Source organism: Mastigoproctus giganteus, chromosome 6 (assembly GCF_048544385.1).
Source record: "Mastigoproctus giganteus isolate SK-2022 chromosome 6, ASM4854438v1, whole genome shotgun sequence".
Lineage (NCBI taxonomy): Eukaryota > Metazoa > Arthropoda > Arachnida > Uropygi > Thelyphonidae > Mastigoproctus > Mastigoproctus giganteus.
In genome coordinates this window covers 216,775,150-216,791,426 of record NC_143580.1, presented here as the reverse complement: position 1 = coordinate 216,791,426, position 16,277 = coordinate 216,775,150, and the positions used below count along the sequence as shown (strand labels likewise).

At 37.4% G+C, this 16,277-nt stretch overlaps 1 protein-coding gene across 2 annotated transcripts in view; it reads right to left on the bottom strand.

Moving 5' to 3' along the window:
* Window positions 1-8,614, bottom strand: part of LOC150084969 (acylphosphatase-2-like) — a 65,260-nt gene extending 56,646 nt beyond the window's left edge. For both annotated transcript variants that reach the window (XM_090375677.1, XM_090375676.1), the window contains exons 1-2: window positions 8,407-8,614; window positions 4,862-4,878 (exon numbers count right to left, since the gene is read on the bottom strand). In XM_090375677.1, coding sequence (XP_090231803.1) covers window positions 4,862-4,878; window positions 8,407-8,467 — 78 coding nt within the window. In that variant the 5' untranslated portion in view covers window positions 8,468-8,614. The remainder of the gene's footprint in view (window positions 1-4,861; window positions 4,879-8,406) is intronic.
* Window positions 8,615-16,277: the final 7,663 nt, after the last annotated feature.

Below are 16,277 nucleotides of genomic sequence, written 5' to 3'. Positions count from 1 at the left end.
AGGATCACTCTGTGTATAAATTCATTCTAAAATAGGAGACTACCCTTGTTTGCACTCCAGTCTCTTGCCATAAAGTTCCATTATCTGAGATGCTCGGCTGCTCAATAATTATGATACTAACATCTTCATGCCACCACCTCAGCCATTTAATTAAATGAAAAAATTATGAAAATAAATATAATCACACACTTTAAGAAAACACCTGTAATGTGGTGTGTAAATGTAAAATTGGTGAATCCCCAAGTATACTGATGTTCCTTATCATCAGATGCAAGAGGTGCATTGCACCCAGGCAGCAACATTCATGGGGCACCTAAAAACCTGAAACTTACATACACATATAAAGAAAATTTTAAAGGGGGGGATGCCAAACTGTGATTGGCACCTGGGCACCACATTCCCTAGGAACTCCCCTGCAAATGATCAATACTTAAACTTCAAATACTGATGATGGCTATTGTGATGGTTGTTTCTGTAGAATACGAGATGTGATCAAAATGTTCAGGGATTGAACTAATATTTGGCAAATGGTGGTGGTTACCAGCAATTAGCATTAGTAGGGCATATGATGCAATTAAGCAAGCTTATGTAGCACAGCCAAAAAAAAAAAAAAAACCCAACCCTTCCCATTTCACCCATCCATTTACTCCAAATATTTGTCTAGTTCTGCTTTGAACTTATTTAAGTTGCTGATCTCCACTACAACAGATGGAAGTTTGTTCCAACTATCAACCAACCAGTGGCTAAAGGTGAATTTCTGCACATCTATTCTACAATTGTCTTTCTTCAATTTGAATTTATGCCCCCTCAGGTGAGTAATCCAAGCAAGAGGAAGAATCTCATTAGCATTGAGCTTGCTCAAGCCATTCAAGGTCTTATACACATTAATTAGATCACCTCATAGATGCCTAGTCTCCAGAAGCTGCAATTTGCAGTAATAAAGCCTTTCTTGGTAGCACCAACTCTTTGTTCCACTCACTAATCTCACTGCACTTCTCTGTACTTGTTCCAGCAGCTCTACATCTTTCCTAAAATGAGGCCTCCAGACCTTTATACAGTACTCAAGTTGTGGCCTGACCATTGCCTTATACAAGGGGATAATCACCTCCTTATCTCTGCTAGAAAAATTCTTGTATATCATTGACAAGACACCATGAGCTACTCTTGCAGACTGTCTATACTGCTCAGAAAACTTCATATCTGCCTGCACAACCACCCCAGGTCCCTTTCATTCTCTACCACTGTCAGTGTACTACCGCCCAGTTGATACGTTACTCTGGGATTACTGCTTCCCATATGTAGTACTTTACATTTGTCGATGTTAAACTTCAGTTGCCACCTCCCAGCCCATCTGCTCAACTTTTCCAGATTTTGTTGCAGTAGCATACTTTCATTACTGTCATTAACAACCCAGCCAACCTTCGTATCATCTGTAAACTTAAACATTAACCCTGATATACTTTCATCAGTATCATTGATAAATACTGAAAACAACAATGGGCCCAACACTGAACCCTGGGGATTCCACTAATAACAATAGTCAAAGAAGAGCAGTGTCCATTGATAACCACTCTCTGTCTTCTCCCACTCAACCATGCTTTTATCCATTGTAGCAACTTGCCCATAATGCCATACTGCTCCAATTTGTACAGTAGTCTTCCATGTTCCACAGTATCAAAAGCTTTCCAAAAATCCAAGTATATGATATCAAAATTACTCTTTGAATCCAATTCCTTTGTGACCACATCATAGTATCCATTCGAATTTGTCACACAAGATTTCCCTTTAACAAATCCATGCTGTGTCTGAACTATAACTGCAGTCTTGTATAGATGATCCTGCATTGCTTCCTTAACCAGTGACTTCATTATTTTCCCTGGTACAGAAGTTAGACTAACAGGTCTGTAATTACCTGTCACACTTTGATCCCCCTTTGTGAATTGGGTACACATTTGCACTTCTCCAGTCCATGGGGACCTCCCCTGAGTCCAAGGAATCTTTCATAATTATGGCTAAGGGTTTGCTTATTTCCTTTGCTGCCGCTTTAATATAACTGGACAGATCCCATCCACCCCAGGTGCCTTCCTTATGTTTATCTTCAACAATTTCTCCTCCACACTGCTCTCAGTTATTACAAAATCACTTAGCTCCGTGTTAGAGTTTGATAAACTTCTGGCATTCTCCTCCCTTAACAACTCCTCGTGTGTGAATGTAGATGCAAAGTACTCATTGAAATTTTCAACTATCCGAGAAGGATCATCAAGATTTGAAAAATCGATATTGAGTAGACCAATCTGATTCATCCCCTTCCTTCTAGAGTTTATATAAGTAAAGAAGTCCTTGCTATTTTTCTTAGCATCATTTGCAAAAGATTTCTCGTAATTTGCCTTCGCTTGCCTAACCTCCTTTGTGACTTGTAAATTTGGAGAGACCTTCAAAGTAGTCTCATTGACAATGTACATATTGATTCCAACACACCTACAACTTCTGGAAGCATTCTTAAGAAATAGAAGCTTCTTTTGGAATTGCTAATAGTTTCTGTGCAGCACTTTGAATAATTGCAAATCTATAACCTTTTAAGGGGCTTTTAAGCTTGCGGGGGGGAAGGCCCACGTGATGAGTATGTGCAATAGATGGTTTTATGTGAAACATTGTTGGCTTGGAAGAGGTTAGCGAAATCTAAGCCAATAGCCTAATTACCTATTTGCCATTTGAATGGCTACAATAAAATGGCAGCTATAGGAAGTATGATTGCAACTATACAAGTTATGATAATTTGGCCTCTAATGGAAGCAGCAAATGACATCACTTCCTCCAGAGGCGACTTATTGCCTCTGGTGGAAGTGTCTATTGCCCCCAAGGATGTTTCACATAAAAAAAAAAAAAAAAAAAAAATCACAGGACGTATGGCAGATAGGGAAACACAGTGATAGAGGGCTTCAAAAGAAATTCTTAAATTGTAAGCAGCAAGCATGCAGGAGGAAAGTTATGATGCAGGCACCAATTCTCTGATGAATACTTTCTCCAAATGGCACTGTGCAATTGCTGCAGAACTTTGGTTTAATGTCTGACCATGCAGGAACAAATAACGAATGATACTCATGAGTCAAAAAATATGACAAGCATGATCTTCATATTTGACTGAGATTATCTTGCTATATTTGTTTCTGGGTCATTGCCATATACCCATGATTCATGATCAGTAATGCTAGAAGAAACAAAAGAAGATCAGTAGCAACATGTTGACAAAAATCCTGATGTGAGAACTCACTGCTTTCTGTTATCATCAGTGAGGACGAGAGGCACAAATCTGGCTGGAATTTTAACAAGTCTTATGTTAAAATTCACTGGCTTCCCATAGGAATTACCAACTTGCAAATAGTTAGAGCTTTTGATGAAAGATGACCGTCTCATCTTATAACAGTGAAAAGATTTCAGGTTACAATTTATTCAATCTAGTTGGTTTGGTCCCATATTGGCAGTCCATCCTTGTTTTCTTAGTAAAAATATATAACTCACCCCCAGAGGCTCAAATCTGGTGAGTATGGGCTTGGCACACTCAGGGTCCTGAGCTGGATATCATCATTCTTCTCTTTCTTGGTGATTCCCTTTTACTTTTGTCTCTCTCTCTCTCTGGGTGCCGACCGGGCTAGCCGAGTGGGTAAAGTACCTGCCCGGCAACCCAAAGGTCGCGGGTTCGATTCCCGCCTCGGGCTTGGATCAAAAGTACCGCAAAAAAACCTTGGGAGGTGCAATATGGCCACAGAAGCCGATGCGCCAACAACTACCAAATCAAAAAAAAAAAAAAAAAAAAAAAAAAAATCTCTCTGGGTAATTCAGAATTTTTTTTTTTTTTTTTTTTTTGCCTGGTTCTGCATAAGCCTCAGGCTTCCTTGCACCATATGGCTAATAATAAACTGCTCCTAACAGGTTACATCACAAAAAAAAAAAAAAAGTGAGGAGTGGACAATGGATCAAGACTTTGGTCAGGTCCTCACCAAATCTGCTTAAAGGAATGTGGGTGGGCAAGTCTTCTCTGTTAACTTGCATACCTGAAAGTTCCAACCTATTTTTAACTTTTTATCAAAAAGGTCAACAGGTGAAATATTCAGGGCCTGAGAATACTATTCTTCATACCTAATGATAGAAAATTCTTGAAAATACTCTTTTGGAGAGTATTCTCAACTCATCACTATTCATAGACATTCCCAATCAATTTTTTTAAGAATTACTATGAAAATCCATTTGGTAAATTAGCAAGTTATAACACTAAAGGAAATATATTAATTTTTATTTCATATTATATTTTGGGATACTAAAGAATTTTTTTTTTTTTTTTCATGTTTGATTGCATTTTAAATTATATTTCCTTTCAAAGTACATATGATAAACTAATCCAAAAATGCATGTTTAATACAGTTATTTATCAACCAATTGTTATTTATCAATCAGCATAATTATGAAAAAATTCATTATAAACCACTTTTAAAATAATTTTTATTTTTTAAAAATTATATTATAATAATAATTATAATTTTATAAATTTAAAAAAATATAATTAAAAATAAATCAATAAATTAAAAACTATATTTATAAAAATTAAATAAATAAAATCTTAATTAGTATTAAAAATAAAGGTTTATATTTCATTTGAATACTGAAAACTTTTTTATTATATACATATGAATGGCATTGGTACATTTTTATTAAATAAACAATATTTAATACATATTTCTGTTTTCTTTATCATTTTGTATTATGATAATTCCCTAAATACATCTATTAATTAATAGATTAAAGTTAATTTTATTAATTATTAATTTTAAGAGTACATGTTAAAAAAATTTAACTTATAACTTACTTTTCTGAAAAATACACCTGTAAATAAAACAAAATAAAAATTAATAAAATAAGAATATTAAACTTTTATTTACATATATAATTAAGAAATATACGCCAGAATAAAATTATTAAATTAATCACTTCAACCAAGCGGCACTAGCCATATAATTATATATACATGAAGATCATTCTGATCCTATTTAATGGAGATTTTTTGAAAATTTTAAGAGAAACAAAAAACAAAAAAAAAACAGATGAATGAAGAATGGTATCAAAACAAAAAAGAGATAAAATGAAAGATAGAATTCAAACTGTCTACCATTCAACCCATCAGCACCCACATGGAGTTCATAAAGTTTAATTGAATATCTTCAAAAAGACACTGTCATCACTGAGACCATTTTCAGTTCCCATTTTAAGTAGGTCATCAAAGAAAAATGGCAAGTGCTAAACAACTAAGTCATGGTAACATTCTTTGACCTTGCCTTTTCAGATTTTTTTCTTTTTTGCATGGCCTGATGACGACAATGATGGTAATGATTTCTAAGACCGTATCATTGTTTTAAAGGCAATAAAATGTATTCTACAAAAATGTCCTCAGGAAATGAATTTCCATCAGTTGCATCAATGCCTCACCCTTGCTAATGACTTGTAGAAAATGACTAACGAAGTCTAAGTAAATATGTATCTTTATCCTCTTACATAATTAATTGGTATGTAAATCATTCTGACTTTCATTTATTTTTTTGCACTTTACAACTATCGCTCTGTGATTTTTCCAACATCAATTTTTAAAGAAAGCATTTAAATATAGATACGAGAAAGATTCAATATTCTGTCAGTTGCACACATAAGCAGTGCTTGTGGTTTGATACTAACAACCAAAAAAATAAATTGTTTCTCTCTCCACTGTCGATGAAACACAGCAAACTAAAACAAAACCCTCTTGAGAGCAATAACCTCTATCGATTATGATTACGTGACCTTGTGGTTGTGAAGGGCAATATTGCAATATATCGATTTGTATTATTATTGCAATAAAGATTTCTTCTATTCTTGCCACTCAAGAGTACATTTACAGAACATTTAAAAACTGTTTTGCCAATATTTTCTATTAAAAATCTCCACTGAATAGAGCAAAAATGACACCCATACATATGAGTTTGCATAAGCCTGCAGCAGAATATATTAGAGAGAGAAAGAGAATTAGTAGTGGCAATGATGCAAGAAAGCAAGCTTGTATAGCATTAGCCAAAAAAAAAAAAAATCCATTTCACCTATTCATCTTTTCCAATAATGTCTAGTAGTTCTTCCTTGAATTTATTCAACCTATCCACTCCCACAACAATAGATGGAAGCTGAAGGCAACTTCTGTAACCATCCTTCCTCAATTTGACTTTATGCTCTATCACATACAAAGTCTGAGCAAGAAAATGCATCCCAACAGCACTGAGCTTGCTCAAGCCAGTCAAAGCTTTAAACACCTCAATCAGATTATCTCACAAGTGCCTAGTTTGCAGATGCTGCAATTTGCAGAACTAAAGCTTTCTTTGGTAAGGAAAGCAAGCTTATACAGAAAAGGCAAAAAAAAAAAAAAGAAAACCCTACAAACTTCATTTATCTATCCCTTCAAATAAATTAACTAATCCTTCCTTAAACTCGAGTTTAATTTATATTAAGATTTAAAAATTAAATTTAGCTGCCTATCCAGATGCTAGAACAATTGCTCTATGGCTGAAAGATAATTTTCACATCTATCCTGCAACTAACTTTTCCAATTTAAATTTGTCCCCTTATGTACATTGTCTGAAAAAGAGTAAGGATGCCATCAGCTTTGCTTCAGTTTATTCAATCCATTTAAAACCTTAAGCAGCTCATTCAAGTCTCCTCAGAGGCATGTAGTTTCCACAGGCTGCAATTTATGAAACTCAAATCTTTCTGAGTAAGTGCACCCTTTTGTGCCCCTAACTAATTTTGTTGCTTGCTCTTCTTTGCATCTGTTTTGATAGAATTATGTCCTTTCTAATAAGTTTCCAAACCTGTATGCAGTACTCAAGATGCAGCCTGGCTACAGCATTATACAATGGGATAATTACCTCTATCACTGCTTGCAAATCCTATACATCACTCACAGGGTGCCTGCACTGCTCAGAATTAACATGCATGGCAATCTAAATGAAATGTTTAACACTTCAAAAAAGTTTGAACTGACTAAATGCTGCTGGTATTTACTCTTATTCTGATGACACACACAAGGAGCATTAAACTGAAAAAGGCTGGTAACACAATTGATATGCAGTTGTGTTACCAGCCTTTTTCAGTTTAATACCTTCAGCCAGAAAGCAACTATTGTAATAAATCTTCAAATAGTGTTCTGGAAGTAGTAGTAGTAGAGGAATGTGATGCAAGAAAGCAAGCATGTGAGCTTATGCAGCATTAGCCAAAAAAAAAAACAAAAAAAAAAAAAACAATTTTACACATCCATTCTCTCTAAAAGTTTGTCCAGTTCCTACTTGAATTTATTTTTTAGGCTATCAACTTCCACGATTGATGGAAGTTTATTCCAGCAATCAACTACCCGCTGGCTAAAAGCAAATTTCTGCACATCTATTTTACAACTGTCTTTTCTTAATTTGAATTTATGTCCCCTCAGGTTTGTAATCTGAGCAAGAGGAAGAATCCCATCAGAAATGAGCCATTCAAGGCCTTATACACCTTAATCAGATCACCTTACAGGTGCCTAGTCTCTAGATGCTGCAATCTGCAGAACTTAAGCCTTTCTTGGTAAGAGGACCCCTTCGTTCCCCTCACCAATCTTGTTGCCCTTCTCTGTACTCACTCAAACAACTCTACATCCTTCCTAAAATGGGCCTTCCAGACCTGTACGTAGTACTCAAGGCATGGCTTGACCATTACCTTATACAAAGGGATAATCACCTCCTTTTCCCCACTAGCAAAATTCCTGTATATCATTAACAATACCCCATGACCTGCTCTGGCAGCCTGTTTGCACTGTTCAGAAAACTTCATATCTGACTGCACAATTACTCCCAGGTCTTTTTCATTTTTTACCTCCCTAAGAATAGTACCACACAGTTGGTACATTTCTCTGGGGTTACTTCTACCCATATGCAGTACTTTGCATTTGTGAATGTTGCATTTGTCAGTAGCAACTTCAGTTGTCACTTCACAGCCTTTACTATTCAAACTACTAGTGAGTAGTTTGAATAAATTTAAAGGGTATAAGGAGTGGTTAAAACGCCATTTTTTTGTTCGATGCTGTATAAGCTCGCTTTCTTACATCATCTTGACAATACTAAAATTAATTATAAGGCCATTACTTCATTACTCGGAATGGAATTGAAAGCTCGGTATGCCATTTAGGTTTGGAATACGCATCAGTAATGCCAAGCATGTCCATTAACTGCCTTTTGTTCTATTATGCCGATGAGCATTCCGTTTCGTAAAAATTTCCATTTCGGGCACTGATCTTAATCATTCATGATCGATACACACAAAAAAATCAGGTAGGGAATCCGAACGAATGAAATAATTTTTCTTAACCTTGCACTCTGCCAAATACTTCATAATCTACCGATTTCAACATCTTGAGAGCAGACGTCATGCAAGAATCGAAACTTTTCTGCTGCGGAGCTTCCTTGAGATTTTCACATAGACTAATAGTTGTTGTTTTGACTATTTCTTCCTTATCTTGAGCTTTTACTAATATACTGTAAATTTTTAAAATTATCAAAACTACGGTTATTCCAAAGTATAACTTTTTCATTAAACAATGCGTAGTAACAATTCTGAAAATAAAGGTAATCTCTCAAATATCAATGTAGAGGGCAGTAAGGTAGCTTTAAAATTGCGTACAGTTCTGAAATAAGTTCTTCAACATTCAGTATGAATTAATAACTAAATAAGAATAAAGTCAATGCACACTAAGTCGGGCAAAAATAAAATTTATTACACTAACGTTTCAATAATATATACAAATTCCTATCGCCACAATAACTGAATAAATTTACCGAGTTTCGTTTGTGATGAAGAGTTTTTGTAAGGGACGTTTCATTTAAATAAATTAGTCATGTTGGTTTGTTTGTATAGGGCTTTAGGCGCATCAATGATACCTGGACCATATTACTGTGTCTATAAACTGCCTGTGATCGATTTTCCTGTTTGCTACACAAAAAACCCGAGTTTCTGGGAGAAAAAATAGCTACATTGCGAAAAAAGCACATAAAAATTCCTTGCGTTATCGGCTGAATTTTAACCCACGCTTTCTCAATCCAGTGTGGGTAGGACACTGTTTATCTGCACTGTGCTAGTAGCGAGGAAGTAAAAGAGTTATCTTTTTCATCGACTAAATAGCATTTATTGGATATAAAATCAAGTTGGGCTGAAAAAAAAAAAAAAAAAAACAAAGGCTGGAGGTCGAACTAATTCCAAGGCGTAAATAAAGTTACTCTGTTACTCTTAAAGCACTGGCAAAGGAAAAATGAGAGTAGGTGTGAATTATAGGCTTAATGAATCTGATGGGTATAATGAGCAATTGTGCAGCGAAATAGAGTGGGCCAGTAAATCAGAATGTCTTATAATGGGGGATTTTAACTTTCCAGATATTAAGTGGAACCTGTGAGTTGGTCACTCGCATATTAGCAAGACTTTTGTGGATTTATTGGTTGACTGTTTTCTACAGCAACATGTTCGAGAGGCAACCAGAGGAAGTAATACTCTTGATCTGATTATCAGCAGTGATTATTCATGCATTAAGAATTTGCAAATAAAGGAACCACTGGGTGACAGTGATCACAATGTACTGATGTGAGAATTACTTAACGATAGCATAAGCTTAGTGTAGTATACTGCATAATATAATATTGTCAATTAATCAGTAAATCTATTAATCTTGATAAACTTTATTGTCAATTATATTGTATTTTTAACTCTATAAATATATATAACGACTTAATCGTAACAAATAATTAATACATAACTATAGTGGTACACGTGATACGGAAGTTGTATAAAGGGAACACTAGATACCGAAAAAAAAAAAAAAAAAAAAAAAATATATATATATATATATATATATAACATAACTGTTTTGGGATATAACTTAAGGATTTAATTTTTGTTTTAAATTTTATTGAATTAAATTGGAATCATGACTCTGACCAGAGCAGCAAAGCAAAAGGCTCAAGCTAATGGGAGTGCTGTGGTTCAGGGGAGAACTGAGGGGGAGCAGTTGCCCTCTGAATCACAGTCTATTAAAATGCACTGTTTGCTTGATGTTTGCGGAGCAGTCGGGTACGGGACATGATACTGCCAAGGGGGATGTCTTTGTGTGTGCACGATGTAAGGAGTGCAAGGAAATCAGGCGACAACTCAGCGTTGTTATGGGCCTTTATGAGACCTTGAAGGACAGGGTGGATGCCCTCGAAGGAAATAAATTGAGGGGCCCATCAAGCTCTCAGCTGCCCACATCAACGCCAGAGCTTGCACTTGGTCATCAGGCAACACAGGGGCAGTCCCCTAGGCAGAATGCGCTGGTCCCACAGGAACTAGTAGTTGTTGGTGACTCTATTGTCAGGGAAACGGGGAACATGCTTTGTAAAAAGGATAGGTGGAATAGGACCAGGGTATGTCTGCCAGGGGCAAAGGTTGATGACGTTGTAGAGCGGATATCATCTTTTAAGGGCACAAAAGGTGATATAGTTGTACACGTTGGCACTAATGATATTAAGAGTAGGAGACCGGCGGAATTACTTAGCAAGTACAGGTCACTGTTGAAAAAAAGCCGTGAATTAGGGTTGAACTTGAAAGTGTCTGCAATTCTGCCCAGACACGATAGGAGGGAGTATATGATGAGAGCCTTGTCGATCAATTCGGCCCTGGAGGGATTGTGCAAGGCTCAAGGGGTAGAATTTTTTTCAGCCTGGACTGTACTTGTTAACAGGAGAGATTGCTTCTACAGGGATGGGATACACTTAAATAGAAAGGGTGCAAGAATTTTTGCTGATGCTGTCGAGGCAGTGTTAGGTGGGTCGGAAAACTGCTAGTTGGGGGGGATACAAGGACTAATAGATTAACAGTAGCCACTGGCAGAGGTGGAAGTGATTCTTGCACTGCTTCTATTCAAATGAGCAGAAGTCCGAAAAACAAGATGCAGGATATTTCAGAGACTGCTGGTAGTCATTGCGTTACAAGTAAACACATGGGTTGTGTTAGGGTAGCTAAGAATAGAAACAGGTGCATGTATACCTGCGTGTACACCAATGCTAGGAGTTTGGTAAATAAATTTAATGAATTTGAGGTATTGCTCAAAACATCAAAGGCAGATATTGTTGGGATATCAGAGACGTGGTGTCACACAGATATAAGTAATGCGGAACTGGAATTTGGGGAATACAATGTATATAGAAAGGATAGACAGGACAGGAGGGGAGGAGGGGTTATGCTATTAATTAAGAAACACATAAAGTCAAAGGAAGTGAAGCCAGTTGACATCGATGGACAGGGCAGTGTCGAGTCAGTTTGGTGTGACATAAGCATAGGGAAATCAAAATTGAGAGTAGGAGTGTGCTATAGGCCTAACGACTCTGATGAGTATAATAATATATTGTACAGGGAAATAGAGTGGGCCAGTAAATCAGAGAGTCTTATAATGGGGGATTTTAATTTCCCAGATATTGACTGGAATTTGTGGGTTGGTCACTCGCACACTAGCAAGGCTTTTGTGGATTTATTGGATGATTGTTTTCTACATCAGCATGTTTGTGAGGCAACAAGAGGGAGCAATACTCTTGATCTGATTATCAGTAGTGATTCTTCATGCATTAAGAACCTGCAGATAAATGAACCACTAGGTGGCAGTGATCACAGTGTGTTGAAGTGGGATTTACTCAAGGAGGTAACTACCATCAGAGGTAAAGGGAAGGGTTTTTGTTTTCGTAAAGGCGACTATGATGGTCTGAGACAGTATTTAAATTCTATACAGTGGGACCAACTGATGATGTTACCAACAGCAAACTCAAAATGGGAAGCATTCAAGGAACTAATCTTGGAGGCTACCAGGCTTTACATACCAACTAAGAAATATTGTTCAAGGTTTAGGCCTAAATGGTTGTCAGATGGACTAATGAGACATGTGGCAGAGAAGAAAAATGCATGGGATACATACAAATTAATGGGTGACATGGAAGCCTATGATAGATATAAGTTGGTCTGTAACCAAGTCACAAAGGAGATTAGGCAGGCAAAGGCAGACTACGAAAAATCCTTGGCAAAGGATGCAAAGAAAAACAGAAAGGAGTTCTTTACATACTTGAACTCGAGAAGGAAAGGGATGAATCAGATTGGTCCACTGGATATTGATGGTTCAACAGTTGAGGATCCTGCTCAGGTGGCTAACAATCTAAACGAGTATTTTGCATCTACATTCACGCATGAGGAGTTATTCAGGAAGGAGAATGATGTAGGTAAAGTAAACATTGGCAGTGAGCTGGATGATTTTGTAATAACTGAGAGGAAAGTGGAGGAGAGATTGTTGAGGATAAACATAAAAAAGGCACCTGGGGTGGATGGGATCTATCCAGTTATATTAAAGGAGGCAGCAAAGGAAGTATGCAAACCCCTAGCCATAATTATGAGAGCTTCTTTGGACTCAGGGGAGGTACCCATAGACTGGAGATGTGCAAATGTAACCCCAATACACAAAGGAGGATCAAAGGCTGACACAAGTAATTATAGACCTGTTAGTTTAACTTCTGTTCCAGGTAAATTAATGGAGGCACTGGTTAAAGAAGCACTGCAGGATCATCTAGACAAGAATTCAGTTATAGCTCAGACGCAGCATGGTTTTGTTAAGGGCAGGTCTTGCCTGACCAATTTGATTGGATACTATGATGTAGTCACAAAAGAACTGGATTCAGGGAATAACTTTGATATTATATATTTGGATCTCAGAAAGGCTTTTGATACTGTTGCACATGGAAGACTGCTGCACAAATTGGAGCAGTGTGGCATTGGAGGCAAATTGCTGCTATGGATAAAGGGGTGGTTGAGGGGGAGAAGACAGAGAGTGGTAATCAATGGACACTGCTCAACGTGGACTAATGTTATTAGTGGAGTTCCTCAAGGTTCAGTGTTGGGTCCGTTGTTGTTTTCGGTGTTTATGAATGATATTGATGATGGGATATCAAGTTTAATGTCTAAGTTTGCAGATGATACAAAGGTTGGCAGGGTCGTTAAGGACACTACTGACGCTATGCTGCTGCAACAGGATCTGGAAAGGTTGAACAGATGGGCTGAGAGGTGGCAAATGAAGTTTAACATTGACAAATGTAAAGTACTACATATGGGTAACAGTAACCCCAGAGCAATGTATCAACTCTGCGGTACTACACTGACAGTGGTGGAGAATGAAAAGGACCTGGGGGTAATTGTGCAGGCAGATATGAAGTTCTCTGAGCAGTGCAGACGAGCTGCAAGAGTAGCTCATGGTGTCTTGTCAATGATATACAGGAATTTTTCTAGCAGGGATAAGGAGGTGATTATTCCCTTGTATAAGGCAATGGTTAGGCCACATCTTGAGTACTGTATACAGGTCTGGAGGCCTCATTTCAAGAAGGATCTAGAGCTGCTGGAACGGGTACAGAGAAGGGCAACAAGATTAGTAAATGGAACAAAGGGTTGCTCTTACGAAGAAAGGCTTAAGTTTTGCAAATTACAGAGTCTGGAGACTAGGCACCGGCGAGGTGATCTGATAGAGGTGTATAAGGCTTTGAATGGTTTGAGCATGCTCAATGCCAATGGGATTCTTCATCTTTCTCAGAATAATCACTTCAGAGGGCATAAATTCAAATTGAGGAAGGACGGATGTCGGATAGATGTGCGGAAATTTGCCTTTGGCCAGCGGGTGGTTGGTTGGTGGAACCGACTTCCATCACTTGTTGTTGAAGTTGATAGCCTAAACAAATTTAAAGCTCAACTGGACAGGTATTTCGAACGAACGGAGGGATGAAATGGGAGAGGGTTTTTTTTTTTTTTTGGCTGATGCTGAATAAGCTTGCTTTCTTGCATCATATGCCTCTACTAATGCTAATGCTAATGCTAATGCTAATGTAACTACCATCAAGGCTAAAGGGAAGGGCTTTTGCTTTCCTAAAGATGACTATACAGTGGTCTCAGACAGTTATTAAATTCTGTACAGCAGGATCAACTGATGATGTTACCAACATTGAATTCTAAATGGGAAGCCTTCAGGAACTTAATTTTGGAGTCTACTGGGCTTTTCATTCAAACTAAGAAATACTGTGCAAGGTTAAATGTAACTACTACTACTACTACTGCCTTGGCCGAAGCGAACGTGGCTCTATCACGTTGGGAGACCGGTCCTAATAATAGTAATAAATTTGAATAATAATAATAAATAAATTAATAGTAATAAAAAATTAATAAAATTTAAAAAAAAAAACCATCGTGAAAGCTGCTCCAAGGGACTTACCTACCCCAATGCCGGAGTGGCAGCTGAGGCAGACTGTGGCGCCATCTGGCGTCACTCGCGAGAACTACCACTGGACATAAGCCGAAGCTAAACAGGTCCACCTCCATAGATGGATGATGTCGCAGAGAAAAATTAATCATACTGCATCGAGAAAGAAGAGAACGGACCACCCGAGAAGAAGACGAAGACGATTGAGGAATTCTGGAGAAACATATGGAGCAGGGAAGTAAGACATAACAGCCGAGCAACCTGGATAGAACTAGAATGATGAGAGAATGGGAGATTCGGGAAGAAGAAGTAAAACAGACGATCAAGAATTCTCACAACTGGGAAACTCCAGGAATAGATAACGTCCACAATTACTGGTACAAGAGCAAACTTGCACACACAAGCACCTAACAGAGCAGTTCACCCGAATGATAAGGCACCCAGAGACAGTTGCGAAGTTTTTCACTCAAGGAGGAATCACATATCTGAAGCCTAAAGACGAATATACAAGAAACCCAACGAAGTATAGGACAATAACCTCCCAACAATGTACAAGATCCTGACCAGTTGAATAACCAGGAAGATATCAGACCACTTGGAGAGCCAGAACATAATGGCCGAACAGCAGAAAGGATGCAAGGAGCAATTAACCATAGATGCCACGGTTGTGGAGCAAGCTTACAAGAAGCGCCGCAACGTGTGTGCAGCCTGCATAGATTACCAGGGAGGGACTCCGTGCCTCATAAAACCTCACAGAGCCTTATAGAGGCGCTGAAATCTACAAAGTCAATCCGATAGTGACAGACTTCCTAGGCGAAATGATAGCGAAATGGAGTACCACCATTAAGGTCGGAAACGTCACAACCAGGCCAATCCCCATCAAGAGAGGAATCTTTCAGATGCCCTGAGCCCATTGTAGTTCTGTCTAGCAGTTAACCCGCTATCTACCATGCTCAACGGCAGCAAGTATGGATATAACCTCAAGTATATCTAACTAGATGTGAAATATTAAATTTCAAGCATGGATAAAGGGAGATTGTATCGGCAGCACAGCTCTCTGCTTTGTGATAATTTTTCTACACATTGAACTTAGTTTATTAATTATTATTTTAATCTTATTTAATATTTTATCCCTTGGGCTGTCAAAAAAATTTTGGTATCAAAAAACTTGGAATCATATAGTAACTGGAGCAATTTTGTAAATGCAATTGTCCCCTGCTACATGCACATCATTCAGTGCTTGTTTGCTGTAGCACTTTGTATTTTTTGATACCCTCCCCCAGAGTTATCTGTTCTTCCAGAATAGAACTATTAGTTTAGAAATGGAGAAATTACTTATATGATGTCTTGTAGAACACTTTATTGCTGATACTCTGTTGTTGTATAACTGTACAAATAGATTACATGTATTCCATATCCTCATAGACAAAATCAATGATCCAATGCACCTCGGAATCAGAGGCCTGAGGACCCCCAAGCCCATTCCCAAAATACTTTGTATATTGGATCACCAACCCTAATCTTTGAGTGAGAGAATACAATATGTCCATATTTTAAAAACAATTTAAATGCCTTGAAACCAAATAAATAATGAATCTATACTTTTAATACTTTAAAAACTAATATTAAAACAATAAAAAAAACATTAAGATTCCTCTGAAACATTAAGAAACTAAAGAATTTTGTTACTTCCCTGAAGTGGATGGGGCTTTTTGACCAGGGTCATGATCACAGGAAAGTGAAACTGCGGGTATTGTGATGAAATTTTATAGTATGGAGATTAGTTGCAATCCTGGTGCATGCATGTGAAGGACCACGAATCTGAGATGGGGTAGGGGCAACGTACATTGGCTGAATTTTGATGTAATTTAATTTCAAGCAACTCCAAAATTAATAGTTTGATATAATTATGTTGGATGCTGAGAATTTTTGCTAT